We start from the raw sequence: 18,422 nt of genomic DNA, 5'->3' as shown, positions 1-18,422 counted from the left end.
AAAAGAAGGAACTTGCATTTTTATAAAACTTCTCACAACTTCAAATGTCCCAAAGCACTTCAATTCAAAAATACCTAATTGATTAAATAGTCATTGTTATTGTGGGAATCATGAGTTGCCACTCACAAATATCCCATAAGCAGCAACCATTGTAACCTCCTTTGGAGATATAGATTTAATGATAGATATGGGCAAGGACCCAGGGAAGTACTGCACCATTGTCCTTTGACTATAGGAAAAGTGATCTGATATGAGAACTATTAACAGGAGATTCTTAGTAAGTGTGTCTTAAAGTCAGTATGAGATTTTAGAATATTAAAGTTAAGCTTAAAATTTGAATGTAAAAATTGAGGCATTTATTGACTTAAAAGTCACATTACTATTAGCAATGGAGTGTTTGGAGGGAGGCAGTGGCATGGTGATCATTGCACTGGACTAGCAGAGGCCTATTATGCTTCAAGGTCATTGGTTCAATTCCCACTATGTCGACTGATGGAATTTAAATTTAATTAATAAATCCTGAATTGAAAACCAGTCTCAGTAGTGATAACTATTGTCAAGTGTTATAAAAATATATTTGGTTCACTAATGACCTTTAGGGATGGAAGGTGCCATTTCTTTGGTCTGGTTCATATGTGAATCCAAACCATAGAGAAATGGTTGATTCTGAATTGCCCTCTGAAATGGCTTATCAAGCCACTCAGTTCATGGGCAATAAATGATGCCCAAATTCCAGTAAAGAATACATAAAAAGAAGCACTACCCAGACCAATTCTGTTCAATTGAAGTATTTTTGACACATTATCAATTATATATTTGCACTTAAAACTTTATTTTTATTATTCAGGAATTCTCTTGATGTTGCAGAGCTCAACTAGTAGATAAACTAGGCAAGCAGAAGCATATATAACTGAAATAGTCTTAGTAGAAAATTTATTAAGAGCTCATAAATCAGAAATTCTCTTATTGGCAAATTCAGTGACTAGTTCAGTTTGTTGAAAATGCTACATTGAGCTTAATTTGAAGTAGATGAATAGACAATCAATAAGCTTTTCAATCTTGCTAAGGCAAGCAGAAGTACAAATTGAATCTGTTTCTTCACTGGTAAAATAAATTTGTGTTGTCACGCTGTCTTAGTTTTTCATCTTCTGAAGGTTGTTATACACAACATTTTCAAAAACACAAATGTATTCAGCTAGACTGCATTGTATTTGAGTGTCTAACTAAAAATGTTTTATGTAAATTATCAGCTTACATTTTCTGCAGTGCTACGTTAAGATAAAGCAAGCACCACATTACACAATACTTCATTAATAATATATTTTAATTAGAATTTGTGTGGGCCTCATTTTTTTTCATTTTATGCTCCTTTTGCTTAGATCAAACTGTAAAATCATAGTTTTCTTCAGAAAAGTTAGAACCAGTCAGCAAAAAATAGTCAACCCGTGTTATTTGGAAATAAAATATTTCATGAAGTTATCTTGTTCCTGTCTGAAATAAAGCATACTGACCTGGATACTCCAAGGAGTGGCAATCACCATCAGATTCCTATTTATTCCATTCAGATTGAGTTCTGCATGTCTAACAGGGAACTTTGATTTTGGCTCCTTCAAAAATGAGGAACATAGCTGAAATCAAGAAGTTCTATCATCTTGGTGGATAGTCGAGGGGAAATCAAAGCACATCCCCTTCTGCTACAGTCAGTATGTCATGTTCTGAGATTTAAGTGTCCAGCTGCACAATCAATTTGACAGCTGATGTGAAAGGGTAAAAGTGGGGATAGGGTGGCATGTGGTGAAGAGGTTAAGATGTCAGGTGGGTTGGGTGCCAGGGTTTCAGATGGGTAAGGTAACAGGTTGGAGGGTGCCAGTGAAGTACAGTGAATGGCAGTGGGAGGGGGTTAGGGGTATCATTTCTTGTGGGCACAGGGTGGGTAGTTGTTGAGTTCACTGGTGGTTGGTGTTGAATCTGACTGGGTGGTGGAGGATGACAGGTTTTCATTAGGTGGGATGTATGGAGTCCTGGTTTGGTGGAGTTTGGTTGTCAGGAGTCCACTGGGGTATAAATGGTCAAGGGAGGGTTAATTGGGAGTATGTGAGGTAGGTTGGAGGACCAACTTAATAGTTATCCAAGAGTTAGACAAAGTTATTCATTGTCTAAATTTCCCTGGGTAATAATTAACTCAAGTGGAACCATCCAAATTATCTGACTTCAAAAGAGTTTTTTTTTGAGAGTTCCAGATATTGGGGAGTTGCCCATCATAATCTCCAATGTTCTGCACAAGTTCCAATTTTATCTGGGATTCTCATGGACCTGATGTGCTAGTCTGTACTGATCCAATGACTACCTAGCCATTGGAATATCTGGGCCATTGTTCTGATGATCTACAGATAGTTCATGCAGGCAAGTAATTACAAAAACATCCCAAGTGAAATACTGAACACCTTAATAGGAAGCAGCTTTGAACATTGTTAACTTGTTCAGTAACATTCCACAGTACACTTGGTACAATTGCAACTTTTAAGAGACATCTGGATGGGTATATGAATAGGAAGGGTTTAGAGGGATATGGGCCGGGTGCTGGCAGGTGGGACTTGATTGTGTTGGGATATATGGTTGCATGGACGGGTTGGACCGAAGGATCTGTTTCCTTGCTGTACATCTCTATGACTCTATGACTCTACTGCGGAGATTGGGACCTATCTTTTTGATAAACTATGTTGTCAAGCAAACCACTATAACACAACAATGCACTTTGGTATCAACATCATCGTAATCCACCTGCTATATTTAATTCATAGTTTGGCTGCTTACGTGTAAATGCAATGATAGAAGTGAATGCTTCTCTAGTGACCAATGCTTCCCTAGAGGCTAAGAAAGATAGCATTCTGTTACGCCTCAAGTCAGAAGAAATGAGATTTTGCTGGTATCAAATTATGTGCATACAATTCAAATGATTGAATAGGATGAAAGTTGCTGCGTTTACAATAAAATTGATGTGTTGCTGACATTCATCACAATAGATTTCTTCCAGCACTGCAGAATTTTGAAAGACAGTGAAATAAGAAGATTCAACTAAAACTTGGTGGTTAACTGGCTTTGTAACTGATCATATTCTTGCATTTCATTTGGCAATGCAAAACTGTCAGTTCATTTTTAAATAATTCATTGTGTGCATTGTGCTTTGAGTTAGTTACAACATAATATCAAAAGTACAGATTATGATCTGGAAATCAGAGTTGGGAAAAAATGTTCAGCTTAGAAAGTAATTAAACAATTCCAATTCATGCTGAAAGAAGTCGTAGAGTCCAACTCCATCCATGCTGACCAGATATCCCGAATTAATCGAGCCCCATTTGCCAGCATTTGGCCCATTTCCCTCTAAATCCTTCCTATTCATGTACTCATCCAGTTGCCTTTTAAATGTTGTAATTGTACCAGCCTTCAGCACTTCTCCTGGCAGCTCATTCCATACTTACACTACCTTTGCATGAAAAGGTTGCCCCTTAAGACCCTGTTCAATCTTTTCCCTCTCAACTTAAACCTATGTCTTCTAGTTTTGGACTGTCCTGACCTAGGGAAAATACCTTGGCTATTCACCCTATCCATGCCCCTCATGATTTTGTAAACCTCTATAAGGTCACCCTTCAGCGTCCGAGACTCTAAGGGAAAATAGCCCCACCCTATTCAGCCTCTCCCTTTAGTTTAAAATTTCCAACACTGGCAACATCCCTGTAAATCTTTTCTGAATGCTTTTAAGTTTAACAACCTTATATCCTTCCTATAGCAGGGTGGCCACAATTGAAGGCAGTATTCCAAAAGTGGCCTAACCGATGTCCTCTACAGCTTTAACAGAATATCCTAACTCCTATGCTCAATGCACTGACCAGTAAAGGAAGCCTGCCAAATGCCTTCTTCACCCACCCTGTCTATCTTCAAAGAACCATGAACCTGCACTCCAAGGTTTCTTTGTTCATCAACACTTCTAGGACCTTAACATAAAGTGTATAAGTGTTGCCATGATTTGCCTTTCCAAAATGCAGCATCTCACATTTATCAGCTCTATCTGCCATTCCTCGGCTCATCGGCCCATGTGATCAATGTGCTGTTGTACTCTGAGGTAATTTCTTTCGCTATCCACTACGCCTCCAATTTTGGCAAACTTACTCACCATTCCTCCTATATTCACATCCAAATCATTTATACGAATGACAAAAAATAGTGCATCCAGCACTAATCCTTGCAGCACATCACTGGTCACAGGCCTTCAGTCTGAAAAACAACCCTTCAGCATCACCCTGTGTCTCCTACCTTCAAACCAATTTTCTATCCAAATGGCTAGCTCTCCCTGGATTCCACGTGATCTCATCTTTCTAACCAGCCTACCATGTGGAACCTTGTCAACATCCATCACTCTGCCTTAATCAGTCTTCTTTGAGTTTTATTGAAGAAATGGCAATTAAGTTAGTCCTTCACAATTTCCCACACAAAGTCATACTGACTGTTCCTAATCAAACCTTGCCTTTCCAAATACATGTATATCTTGTCCCTCAGAATCCCCTCCAACAACTTAACCATCACTGATGTAAGTCTCACCAGACTGCAGTTCCCTGGCTTTTCCTTATAGCCTTTCTTAAAACAGCAACCCTCCAGTTTTCTGACACCTCATCGTGGCTGTCAGTGATACAAATATCTTAGCAAGGGGCCCAGTTATCTCTTCCCTAGCTTCACCTAATCAGATAATTCAGACATTTGAACATTATAAAATTGGTAGAGACGCTATTGGGAGGTTGTCCCTGTTTAATGTTGATAAGAGACAAGGTCTAGATGGATGAATCCAAGGATACTGAGGGAGATGAGAAAGGAAACTGTGGAGGCATTGACCATTATTTTCCAGTCTTTGTTAGACTGCCAGTGGTACCAGAGTCGTGGGAGAATTGCAAATGTTACACCTTTATTCAAAACATGTAAAAATAAGCTCATCAACTACAGGCTAATTATCTTCACCGGTGGGAAAGCTTCTAGAAACAACAATGTGGAGGTGCCGGTGTTGGGCTGGGGTGGACAGCATGAAGTATCACACAACACCAGGTTATTGTCCAACATGTTTATTTGGAAGCACCAGCTTTCAGAATGCTGGTCCACAACCACCTGATGAAGGAGCAGCACTCTGAAAGCTAATGCTTCCAAATAAATGGGTGGCACGGTGGCACAGTGGTTAGCACTGCTGCCTCACAGCGCCAGAGACCCGGGTTCAATTCCTGCCTCAGGCAACTGACTGTGTGGAGTTTGCACATTCTCCCTGTGTCTGCGTGGGTTTCCTCCGGGTGCTCTGGTTTCCTCCCATAGTCCAAAGATGTGTGGGTCAGGTGAATTGGCCATGCTAAATTGCCCGTAGTGTTGGGTAAGGGGTAAATGTAGGGGTATGGGTGGGCTGCGCTTCGGCGGGTCAGTGTGGACTTGTTGGGCCAAAGGGCCTGTTTCCACACTGTAAGTAATCGAATCTAAATCTATTGGACTATAACCTGGTGTTGTGTGATGTTTAACTTTGTCTATAAACAACAATTCAGGAGTCACTTGGGAAAATGTGAGTTAATAAAGGAAAACCAGCAGGGATTTGTTCAGGCAAATTTTACTTGGGTTTTTTTTGAACAAGTAAGAGGTTTCAATAAGAGGGACTGAAACAAAATACTGCAGATGCTGGAAATCTGAAGTAAACACGAAGTGCTGAAGAAGCTCAGCTGGCCTGGCAGCAACAGTGGGAAGAGCAACAGGATTTACATTCAATGTAGAATGACTCTTTCTCAAAACATGATCAAAGATCGATCATACACTAATCAGCCAATTAGAATTCAAAATGCTTTTCATCTTGCACAGTGGATGTTGGGTACCAAAGGTTAACTGTGCCTGGGTTTTACAGGTTTAGAGTTTCTCTATCCATAGGTTCTGGACACAGTATCAGCAATGAAAACATAAATTGCAGGAACAGTCTTGGCCAATCTCGGATCGGCTAAACAGTGTATGCCTGATTTCTGATTTTCTTTACAAGAACATAATTTCCTAGTGTTTCTAAATTAGTTCTCTCCGATTTCAGTTATTCATTATACCATCACAGAAAATTTTGGAGAAACTCAATACATCAGGCATCCTCTGTGGAGAGAGAAGCATTAAGGTTTTGTAAAAATGATGTAAATTAAGGTGTGACAGGAAGAGAATGAATCCTTGCTACTAAGTACGAAAGAAAACAAGGTACAAACCCAACAAGCTGTGGGGGAGGTGAACGAGGGGAAAAATAATATAAAAAAGAAATAGAGGGCACAAATAAAACAGTCAGTTTGTTTAGTTATTGAAATCAGTGTTGAGACATCTAGACTGTAAAGTGCCTAAGCAGAAAATAAGGCACCAGGCTTCCTCCCATATCACTGCTTTATTCTTCAATCGAGGATTGCCCCCATTGTGGTTGATGGGCCCTCAGCCATGTCTGACCCATCTCCCACACTTCTGCCCTGATCCCTTCCCACAACAACAATATTCTTGTTCTGACTTTCAAACACAGTACTCTACACATTCAAAGGATCATCCTCTGCAATTTCTGTCACCTCCAGATGACTGCCTCCCCCAAACACATCTTCCCCTCCCCTTCACTGTCAGAATTCCCAGGGACCATTCCCTCCATGACACCCCCTCCATTAATCCTTAGGCCTCCTCACGCACCCCTCCCCTCCCCAACCATTTCCCATGTAACCGTGGAAGGTGTAACACTTTCCTGTTCACATCTTCCTTCCTCACTGTTCAGGGCCACAACGCACCCCTTCCACATGTAGCAGCAGTTCACTTATACTACTTTCAATCTAGTCTGCTACATTTGCTCCTCACCTTGCCGTGTCTTTTACCTTGGTAAGATCAAAAGCTGACTGAATGAAGTGCAGGTAAATGGGATTAGTATAGTCTGATGTTTCTGGATTAGTGGTGCTGGAAGAGCACAGCAGTTCAGGCAGCATCCGAGGAGCATTAAAAACGACGTTTCGGGCAAAAGCCCTTCATCAAGAATAAAGGCAGAGAGTCTGAGGGGTGGAGAGATAAGTTAGAGGAGGGTGGGGAGAAAGTAGCATAGAGTACAATAGGTGAGTGGGGGAGGGGACGAAGGTGATAGGTCGGGGGGGAGGAGGGTGGAGTGGATAGGTGGAAAAGAAGATAGGCAAGTAGGACAAGTCATGGGGACAGTGCTGAGCTGGAAGTTTGGAACTAGGGTGAGGTGGGGGAAGGGGAAATGAGGAAACTGTTGAAGCCCACATTGATGCCCTGGGGTTGAAGTGTTCCGAGGCCAATGATGAGGCATTCTTCCTCCAGGCATCTGGTGGTGAGGGAATGGCGGTGAAGGAGGACTAGGACCTCCATGTGCTCGGCAGAGTGGGAGGGGGAGATGAAATGTTGGGCCACGGGGTGATGTGGTTGATTGGTGCGGGTGTCCTGGAGATGTTCCCTAAAGCGCTCTGCTAGGAGGCGTTCAGTCTCCCCAATGTAGAGGAGACCGCATCGGGAGCAAAGGATACAATAAATGATATTGGTGGATGTATAGTCTGATGTTTGCTGATCAGCATTAACATGGTGGGCTGAAGGGGCTGTTTTGATGCTCTATCATTCTCCGACCTTTTCTGTTCTGAAGCATATTCATACAGACCTGAAGCATTGTTACTCACTCCACAGATGCTGCCAGTCCTGTTGAGTTTCTTCAGCCTTCTCTGTGTTTGTTTCAGATTTCTGCAGTATTTGCCTTTATTCATCATTGTTCATTATTGTTTTGAACTCTCACTAAAATAGTGGTACATTTTGTACAGTAATATCCTCTAGACTCATTAGTTCAGGATAGGAATAAATGTGCCATCATGTTCTCTTGACTGACCCTGAGTTTTATCACCTCAAATTTATTTATTTGCTGAGAATTCTTCATTAAAGCAAACACACATCATTGACTAAAGAGGCCATTGTTAGGCAATATATATTTTCATGTTGGCTCTTCCTACTTGAATGTATTACCTTTTAAAGAAATGGTAAAATTGCATATAACCTCAAAACTATACAATACAAAATTAAGACAAAGAATACACAATAGCTAGTACTTAAACCAATATGGAGTGTGTTTAATACATTGGTACACGATGACAATCAGTGTGGACATTCACTAAGTACTGAGCCTTGGGGAATAAACATTTTTTAAAAATGATTATATAACCAAAAGCTTAATTACATACTATTATAGAAGTTAATTCTAATTCAAAGAGTGCACTTAGTGAATGCACCCAGTCAGGCGTTGTCAGTCTGGAGCTGCCTCACACAGTTACATTTGCCTGTACGTGACAGAAAGTGGGAAATTGGAACCTCATGTTGTTGACAGGGACCGGGTGGTCATGATGGATGGGACAGTTCAGAAAAAGGCCTCTTTTCACAGGCACCAGACTCTGCCACTCTGGCCAGAGATTGTGACACAAATCTGGGCTGTATCAGCCATTTGAAGATATGCTCAGCAGTGTAGGAAGAAGGTTAATGACCTGTCAGGGTGAATATCATCAATTTCTCTCTCCCACTACATGTTCTTTTATCTCTGTTACACATCTCCCATCAAGGCCCATACTCCACCATTCCCTCCGTTGCCTGCAATGTTTTCCTGAATTGTTTTTACCTACCCAATTACCCTTCTACAACTAACACCATTCACTCGGGACACCTTGCCATTTATCTCCCACGTGTGCCTGTTATGACAACATGCCACCCAGTTCTATCTCACTCTGTTCCTCGCTTTTTGTTCCTCGCTTTTTCTCATTTCAGGGGAAACCAGCCAACAAATAGGGCAGAAAGAGCCAAAAGTTGTGAGGCAATCCCAAAAGAAGAGGAACTTGACCATGACCGTCCACAGAGATGAATGACCGTGCCCAAGCCCCTGAGCTGATTTACAAAGCTGACCTTGATTTGTACTGGAATCCCCTGACTGAAGGATGCTTCTTTGACTTGACTGAGGGCTACATTTAGATTTTGAGAGAAAGCCCTTTGGTTAATGCACATGCAGTGTATTTGGCAGGTACATTGCTGAGGTGGAGGTGTGACATTGATGCAATGCGATGTTGTCCAGCAACATCTCCACCCCCTTGATTAATGACTGCTGACCACTATGCCAAGCTGCTTGGCTCTATATCTGCAGTAAAAGCAGACATACTGAGAGTCTATTAGACCTGGCTCAGGAGCAATGCTAAAAGGCAAGGCAAGGCTTGGCAGAGGTGCTTTAAGTATCCAGGTAGGCATCAAGTGAGTGAAAGCTTTGAGAGCAAGTGTACAGGTTAGAGATTAGCCGAAGCAAGCTATGAGCTCGGTACCTGTGCCTGCATGCAAAGTATCTTTGTAACAGCAGTCCATGGGAGATGCTAGTGGTATTGGAGCAAATGAACCTAGGTGCATCAATGGGAACCTGAATATTAATAACATGAGTTTAGGTGATAATGAAAGTGAATAGCAATCCTCATTAATAGGCCTCTCCCCACTCACTAGTGAGAATTTCAGCTCCACATCTGGAACTTAGTTGAATAATATGATATTTTGCTCCTGGTTTTGAGAGCGACTTTGCTGAATCCCTCATGCAGTTCCCTCAAATTTCTCCCTATTGCCCATGTTGTTCAGGATCTGGAAAGATTCCACCAGCCATATTTAAGAATAAGGCAGGAAATTAAATGGAAAATTTGACCCAAGAGTAATAAAGTTGTGGAATGAGGTACCAGGGAGGATTATTAAAACAAGTAATGTATAAATAAATAACTGGTATATTTTTCATGGTGTGTTATGCATCATGCTTTTTCTAAACATTTGGTCTCATTTTCATGGCTAGACCATTTCCAGAAGCAGAGTTAACTCCTTCTGAATCAAAACTTGCATCTGTATTTATCTCGCGAGTCCAAAGGTCAATTCTGTGTATCATTATTCCTCTTTCTGAACCTTGACCCCATCACTGAATATCAAGCCATCTTCTCAAGACCTGCCATTGGTGCCATCTTTTTCTTGAGATCTTCCTTCTATGACCTCCAAACCCAAACGCCCTTCTTCCACATCTTTCTCAAGATCCACAAACATACTGCCCCTATGTACCATCGAAGAGCATGTTGCTGGAAAAGCACAGCTGCTCAGGCAGCATCCGAGGAGCAGGAGAATCAACATTTTGGGCATAAGTCCTTCATCAGGATCCAATCTGATGAAGGGCTTATGCCTGAAATGTCGATTAATCTGCTCCTCAGATGCTGCCTGACCAGCTGTGCTTTTCCAGCAACACACTCTTTGACTCTGATCTCCAGCATCTGCAGTCCTCATTTTCTCCTACCCCTATATACCTTGTATATTTCAGACTGTCTCTATTCAACAGAGCTGAATTCTTCTGTATGTAATCTAATTTTAATCCCTTATTCAGTTCCTTTTGAACTACATCCATGACTCTTCTGTTGCATTCATCCCTTTAATAGATTCCAATTTCCTGGTCCTAACTGCTTCCTCTTCATCATCGTTTCTTGTTTCTATGAACCGCTAGCCTCTAGCAAGATGGTTTAGGGGCTCTCCACCACGACAGAAGCCAAACCAGACTCTAATCATCACAACCTTCCACTGCCTGCCTGAACTATTTGTCATCTTCAACAGCTTCTCCTTTAACTCCTTTCATAATTTCCCAAGTAAAAAGTGTTGCTTTAGCAATTCACATGGGTTCTAGCAATGCATATCTTTTTGTGGGATATGTAAACTATTCTTTTTCCTGTCCTATTTGGGAACACTCCTGCCTATTTTTCAGGTGCCTACATCAATGAATGTATGGTGCCATTTCCTGCTCTTGCTCTGAAATGGAAACCGTCCTTTGCTTCCAATTTCCAACCTTCTGTCATTTTCAGAGTTATCATACTCTTCATTGATGTCTCTGTCTCTATTTCTTGAGATAGGCAATCAAAAAATGTTCACTTTAAGCCCTAAGAGCCCTCAGGATCTTTTCTATTTCAGTCAAGTCGACAATTACCTTTTCAAATTCTAGTGAATACAAATTTAGCTTGTCCATCCTTTCCTCATAATACAACTGGCCCATTCCTGATTTAAGTCAATTAATGTTCTCTGAGACATATTCAATATTTTCACATCCTGGATAGAGTACTCCAGGCACCTCCTGTGGCCTATATAATTGAAAGATAACCTCCCTACCTTTGCATTTAGTTCCACTTGCAATAACCTATAATATTCTGTTACTTTTCTTGATTACTTGCTGCATACTAACCTTTTGCAGTTCATAAATTAGGACACTAGAGCCGTGCAATCTCTCACCATTTAAATATGCCAAATGGGAGGCAATGGCCTATTGGTATTAACGCTCGACTGTTAATGCAGAAACCCAGATAATGTTCTGGGCACCCCGGTTTGAATCCCGCCATGGCAGACAGTGGAATTTGAATTAATAATCCATTGCTGTTTGTGGAAAAACCTATCTGGTTCACTAGTATCCTTTCAGTCTTACCTGGTCTGTACTTCATGTGACTCCTGACCTGCAGCCAAAGTGGAAGACTGTTAACTACCCTCTGGGCAATTAGGGATAGACAATAAATACTGCCCTTATCTGGTGCATGAGTAAAAACGTATTTGCTTATTCATCTAATTTATATTTGTCCCTTTATACTCATTATATCTTCTTCACAACTTATTTTCTACTTATGTTTGTTTCATCAACCAATTTAGGAACCAAACCTTCAGTCACTTCCTCCAAGTTATTTATATAAATTGTAAAAAAATTGAGGCCGTGCTCCATTGGCACATCACACATTGCATTGCGTCAATCAGAATGTGAGCCATATATAAGTTCATAATATATAGCAGCAGAAACAGGCCATTCAGTCCATTGAATCTGCTCTGCCATTCGATCATGGCTGATATGCTCCTCACCCCCATTTTCCTGCCTTCTTTCCATATCCCTTCAACCCATTACCAATTGAACATCTTTCTAATTCCTCCTTAAATTTACTCACTGTCCCAGCATCCACCACACTTTAGGTGCCTACTGTCAGTATCCTGTTCACCAGCCACACTCTACCATGCTCACATATTTTACTGTATAAAATAAGCTTTTATTATTTTATATAAATAACTTTGTGGCACCTTTTCAGGTGCTTTCTGGAACTCTAAGTATGGTATATCCTCTGGGTCACCTTTATTCACAGTACATGTTACTTCATCAAAAAATTCCAATAAAATGTTTGAAAACTATTTCCCTTTCACAAACCATGTTGACTCTGGCTGATACCCTGACTTTTTTCCAAGTGCACGGCTATAACATCTTTAACGATAGGAAATAAAACCTCGGCTCTGCCAGATATTAAACTAACTGGCTTGTCATTTCCTGCTTTCTGACTTACTCACGTTTTGAATAAAGGAGTTACATTTGCTTTCTTACAATCTAACGGAGCCTTCCCTGAATTGAGAGAACTTTGAAAACTTAAAACCAACATGTAACTATCTCACTTTTGAAGAAGAGTCATAGTGAAATCAAAACATTCACTTTGAAACTAAGTTTCTCCAGCATTCTGTGTGTTTGTATCTTATTGCGCTAGTTGTCAACTCATTTTGTAGGTAAAGTCTGTAGATGTGCTTGTAACAATTCAATGTGAAGATTGATTTCAATATTGTGAAAAGTATAACAAGCTATTAGAGTACTCCAACTGTGGAATTCTGTAAGAGTTTGTAAGGTATAAAATTATTGGATGTAATTCACCAATTAATTAAGCTGAGAAAGTCCTTTTGTTCACCTTGATCTATGTAGGGACTGAGTTTTCTAATATCCATTTATTTTTATTCAAGAATTATAGCCTTTCGATATGCTGTAATTGGAAGTTTGGTTGATACCTTAATTAGTCTTTGCATAGAGAAGAATGTTTGATATCAGTCCCAAAGTTACCATTTTACTGCCATGAATATATATTTTCTAGTTCTACTCCACAATTTAAAGTAGCATTGGGCTGATTTTCTACACCGATAGCAATCTAGTATTTCAAAGAACAGCTGTTAGGTGTCTTCTCTGCAGATTGAAAAGTCCAAGTCTGTGCAGTCTTTCTCCAAAGCTCAGACCAAAATACTGGCGATTGAACTTTTAACTTTTCTCTGCATCCCTTCAATATTTATATCTGAAAATGTGTTGCTGAAAAAGCGCAGCAGGTCAGGCAGCATCCAGGGAACAGGAGATTCGACGTTTCGGGCATAAGCCCTTCTTCATTTTCATCTGAGGTTATGATCAAACATCAGCTTTAATACTAGGGGACAAATGGCATATAAATATTGAAGGAGAAAGTGAGGTCTGCAGATGCTGGAGATCAGAGCTGAAAATGTGTTGCTGAAAAAGCGCAGTAGGTCTGGCAGCATCCTGGGAACAGGAGATTCGACATATCAAGGGCTTATGCCCGAAACGTCAAATCTCCTGTTCCTTGGATGCTGCCTGACCTGCTGCGCTTTTTCAGCAACACATTTTCAGTTCTGATCTCCAGCATCTGCAGACCTCACTTTCTCCTTCAATATTTATGTGCCTTTTGTCCCCTAGTATTAAAGTTGATGTTTGATCATAACCTCCGATGAAAATCCAGAAGTCTGTGTTTCTTAGTTATCCTGCAGTTTTTAACAATAATGTATCTTTAAATTTTTTTCTGTCCTTTTCCACTACTTGTGGATTCTGGGTGGGAGGCTTCAATATCCATCACCTCGAGTGAATTGGCAGCACCACTACTGGTTGATCTGGTCATGTTCTAAAGGACATAGCTTCCAGACTGCTTCTGTGGCTGGTGATGAGGGAAGAAATGGAGGGAAGAACATACTTGACCTCAGTCTCACCAATCTGCCTGCCAAGATGCATCTGTCCATCAAATTATATTAAGAGTGACCACTGCATTGTCTTTGCATGACTCTGTCTTCACTTAGGATACCCTCCATCATGTTGTATGGCACTACTGCCATGCTGAATGGGATAGACTTCGAAAAGATCTCAAAACTGGGCATCAATGAGATGTTATCAGCTGTCATCAGAAGCAGAACTGTGCTCCAGTACAATCTGGCTGAAGTATTTGCAGCAGTACTCAGGCAGAAGTGCTGAGTGATTAATTAATCTTAGCCTCCTTCAGAGGTCATCACAGATGCCAGTCTTTATGAAATTGATTCGGTCTACCTGATAGGAAGAAGTGGTTGGAGACACCGGATACTTCAAAAGCTAATGGGCCCTGACAACATCCTGTACTGAATAGTGCTGAAGGTTGAGCTCCAGGACTTGCTGCACCCCCACCTAAGTTGGTACAGCAACAGCACTGGCAACTAATCAACAATGTAAAAAATTGTCCAGGTATGTCCTGTACAAAAAAAAATGCACGATTAATCAAACCTGTTCAATTACTGTCCCACCAGTCACCCCTCAATTATTTGTAAAGTGATGGAAGGTGATATCAGCATCTAATAGTACTTCCTAGCAATAACCTGCTCACTGACACCCAGTTTGGACTTGGTCTGGGCTACTCAACTCCTGCTTTTATTACAGCTTTGGTTTAAACATGGACAGAAGCACTCAATTTCAGAGGTGAATTAATATGACCATCCTTGACATCAATACTGCATTTGACCTCGTGTGGGATTAAAGAGCTCTAGCTCAACTAGAGTCAATGTGGAATTGGGGCGGTGGGGTATGGGGGTGGAATTCTTCACTGGTCACAGATTTACCTAGTAAAAGGAAGGTGGTTGTGGTAGTTGGGGGCCAGTTATCTCAGCTTCAAAATATCTCTGCAATGGTTCAAGAGGACAATGGTGGCTGGCCCAGTCAGCAAGTACCACATCCCAAAAACGTTTTCAAAAAATCCACCAGACTGAGTTGATAGGATAACCACTCCTTGGGTTGGAAAGCTTAAAGCACAACAATAAATCAGATAATTAGTTCACAATAGTTCAAACTGGTTCACTTATTAAATTAAGCATGTAGAGTCCTTAAAATATTCCAACAATCTTATATGAGAAGCTTGGGTGCCTGACCCTGACTCCATCTCTGATAGAAAGGCACGGATTCAGCACAGATTTGATTCCTGTTTCAGATTTCTAAACCTCATAATGCAAACCAAATGCACACTTTTTTTTGTGGTTCAACAGCTGCTATGTTATAACTTCTGTTTCCAATGCTCATGTTACAAAGTTGTGTAGAATACTCATGAATTGAAAAGTAGTGCATGGTCCCTTTAAGAGATTGTGCATTGTCTGTGCTTGGAAGTCTGCAAGCATTGTAGGGAGAGCCAAAATTGAAACAAGTACATCAAAAGGCCTTACAGTTTGCAGGCAAAACAGCTGTCCTGTTTTGATGTTTTGGCAACAAACTGGATTCAGCCGATTAATTTAAACAAAGCACTCAGCAATTCAAAGCCAATTGAATTTAAAACTAATGGAATTGACAACTTGAAACCAATCATATTATAAGAATTTGGTGTGTCATAGGGTGTATATCACAAAGGGGCAGTTGGACAGAGAGGAGAGAGCTAACTGCCATCTGAAGAGACCAAACCCACCAACTGAGAAATACATACCAGGCTGTCACAAGAAATCTCCATGCTCTTTTGAAAAAAAAGCTCCATCTATCTATTCATAAACATATCATGGCACTTTTAGCTAAAAATTCCAGGCAAAAGAATTACAGAGAAAACACCCCCAACAGCAGGTTCAGTGAATGGGAGGTGTTTGTACTGCCGGAGAGAGGAACACTCTGGAAGATACAATCTGTGTGAACTTTAAGAAACTAAGTTTTAATTTATTGTTTTCTTATTATTTGATTTTTAAAAGTGGAACTTGTATTTATTCGAACAGCATCCAGTTAGAATCTTGTTTTATTCAGGAATAGGTAGTTAAAGACAGATTGTTTGGCTTTTTAGTAATTCTGCTAATTTGTTCACAGTTGGAGTTAGATAAATAAATTGTTATGTGTTAGTCATAGAATGGGTGAAAGGATTCCATTTCAATTAACCACTCCTTTATAACAGATTGGGGATAAGAGGTAAATGATACCACTTTTCACACTTCGTTTTATCCGATTACGAGGTGAGGTGAGTTTCTCTGGGTGGTTTGGTTTTAATTGTCAGAGGGGTATCGACCTCTCCTTCATAACGCAACAATCCCCTCCCCTTCACAACATGTTATCCTCACCTAAGTTGGTATTATCTTAAAATCTGTACAAATGTGACTGCTTTGTAATCAAAGTTATTTATTTTAATTAGAAACCACGCCAGCACTGACTGTTGAAGTACTTCACTCCAAAATGTGATCTATAAATTCTCATTTGTCAGTATTATGAAGAATTGTTCCAATATTACATTTTTTTTAAATTTAGGCATGTCTATGTCATTCCGTTCTTCACGTGGATCTTGTCTTTTGGAATTATTATGGCTCAGGTTATTATACAGCCAATCACATCCATTTTGACCCTGGCAAAGGGAACTCTGTTAATCATCACAGTGAGTACAGTACTTTGCAACTTATTTTCCTTTGGTCTAAACATGTACAGAATGCATTTTTGAAACATTTGTTCTACGAATGAAATACTTTCGTCAATTCCTTTGTGTGAAAGATAAACATCAACAAATATAACCCTGGAATATTACTATTGCACATTTGCCCTGAGTAAGTTGTGCTCAGATGAGAAAATATTGACATACCACCTGATCTCTCATAATTTATTTGATATGTTAGTTGAAAATTAATTCATGACTCTTTGTGCATTATGATTGTCATTTCTTGGGATATCTGGCCTGCAGTGTATTGGGTGGGACGGGGGCAGGATTAGTTGCAAAGTTTTATAGATTCATTTATAGAGGAAGGGAAGGATGAGACCATATCCATGAAGGGATGAGTCTTTTAAATTGGATGCAGTGGAATAAGTAGGAATTAAAGAACAAATTTTGAACAATGTATTCCATGTATGTACTGCTTTAAGGAAAGAATTCCTTCTCATTTCACTGGTTAATTTTTCATTTGAGTCCCATGTGTGCTAAACGACCTTGCCGAATTAATTGCAGGAAAGAAAATAACTTGGAGTTGAATCTCTAAATTATTACCTGGAATTTCCATTATCATTAAGAGACCAAAAATGAAATTGATTTTAAGACCTTTTCATCCTTATACAAGATGTGTTGAAAATCATTGAAACCAGTTATTGGCTGAGGCCTGTCCACTTTCAATTTTGATTCAGAGAATTTTGAACATTTCCCTTCATCACTTCCATTTAACTTTCATCGTTTTGAACAAAATGCATATAGAAACATGAGTGAACAAGGCTAATCTTACTAGTCAACAGCATTAAATAGAGGTTACTTCAAGTGATATTGATAGCCATGTTTTCATTGAGTTTCTGTCAGTGCGAGGTAATTCATTATTCCGGTAGAATTAATGACAAAACAAACCCTGATGCTATTCTTTACCTTAGACACTAGAGCCAGATGGATTTCCAGCAAACTAACTGAAGGCTCAGTTGACTCATAGCCCATTTCTTTTGAGGAGCTGATGATATTTTTATATATTTGTTGCTCTTAAGCCCCAAATAAATCTTCAGTCCTGCAAAGTCAAAGCAAAAGAATTAATTCACATTCTTATACATATTATTTGTTCATCAGATGTAGGCACAGCAAATGAGAACATACTTATTACCCACTGCTGAAGTAGCTGAAGGTGAACAATTTGATCCACCACTGCCGTTATTATAATGACATTGCTATCACACTAATATCATTCACATAATGTGTAAATCCTTTCAAAGTTGTTCAGTTAGCTTGGATGATACTAATAGGGAAGGGGCGATACGAGCATGATGTTTTGTGTTGCCACAGTGAGTTTACATTCTGCCATAAGTAGTTATTCAAAATTGGCAAGCAAATATGTGGGATGTCCACACAGATGTTGAAAAACCTGAACTATTTAAGGTCATTGATGTCATATTAATTTGAATGTATTATGAAGGTATTACACAATATTTCACCCGAAAAAGTTTAACAGGAAGAGCTAGATTTTGTCACATGTTTTAAGTTGTGATATTGGGAATAAATGGGGGTTTGGAACAACACTTGCCGGCAGCAAGAGCAGAACAATCAAGGCATTGTAGCTGGCCTGCATATCAGTCCATAAGTAAGCAGGATCTAGACTGTTGTGGTTCTGCTCGCCGAGCTGGAAGTTTTTGCTGCAAACGTTTCGTTCCCTGGCTAGGGAACATCATCAGTGCTGTTGGAGCCTCGTGTAAAGCGCTGCTTTGATGTTTCTTCTGGTATACAAATCTTCAATCAGAAATACCGGAAGAAACATCAAAGCAGCGCTTCACACGAGGCCCCAACAGCACTGATGATGTTCCCTAGCCAGGGAACGAA

General features: G+C 40.0%; 1 protein-coding gene across 1 annotated transcript in view; it reads left to right on the top strand.

The window, feature by feature from the left end:
- si:ch211-51h4.2 (uncharacterized) overlaps window positions 1-18,422 on the top strand; it is a 328,912-nt gene that overhangs the window by 147,908 nt on the left and 162,582 nt on the right. The window contains exon 8 of the mRNA XM_060833912.1: window positions 16,400-16,523. Within this exon, the coding sequence (XP_060689895.1) occupies window positions 16,400-16,523 (124 nt within the window). The remainder of the gene's footprint in view (window positions 1-16,399; window positions 16,524-18,422) is intronic.

Source organism: Hemiscyllium ocellatum, chromosome 13 (assembly GCF_020745735.1).
Source record: "Hemiscyllium ocellatum isolate sHemOce1 chromosome 13, sHemOce1.pat.X.cur, whole genome shotgun sequence".
NCBI classification, from domain to species: Eukaryota; Metazoa; Chordata; class Chondrichthyes; order Orectolobiformes; family Hemiscylliidae; genus Hemiscyllium; species Hemiscyllium ocellatum.
The sequence above is the reverse complement of the archived record's forward strand: the minus strand, read 5'-3'. Positions and strand labels throughout refer to the sequence as shown.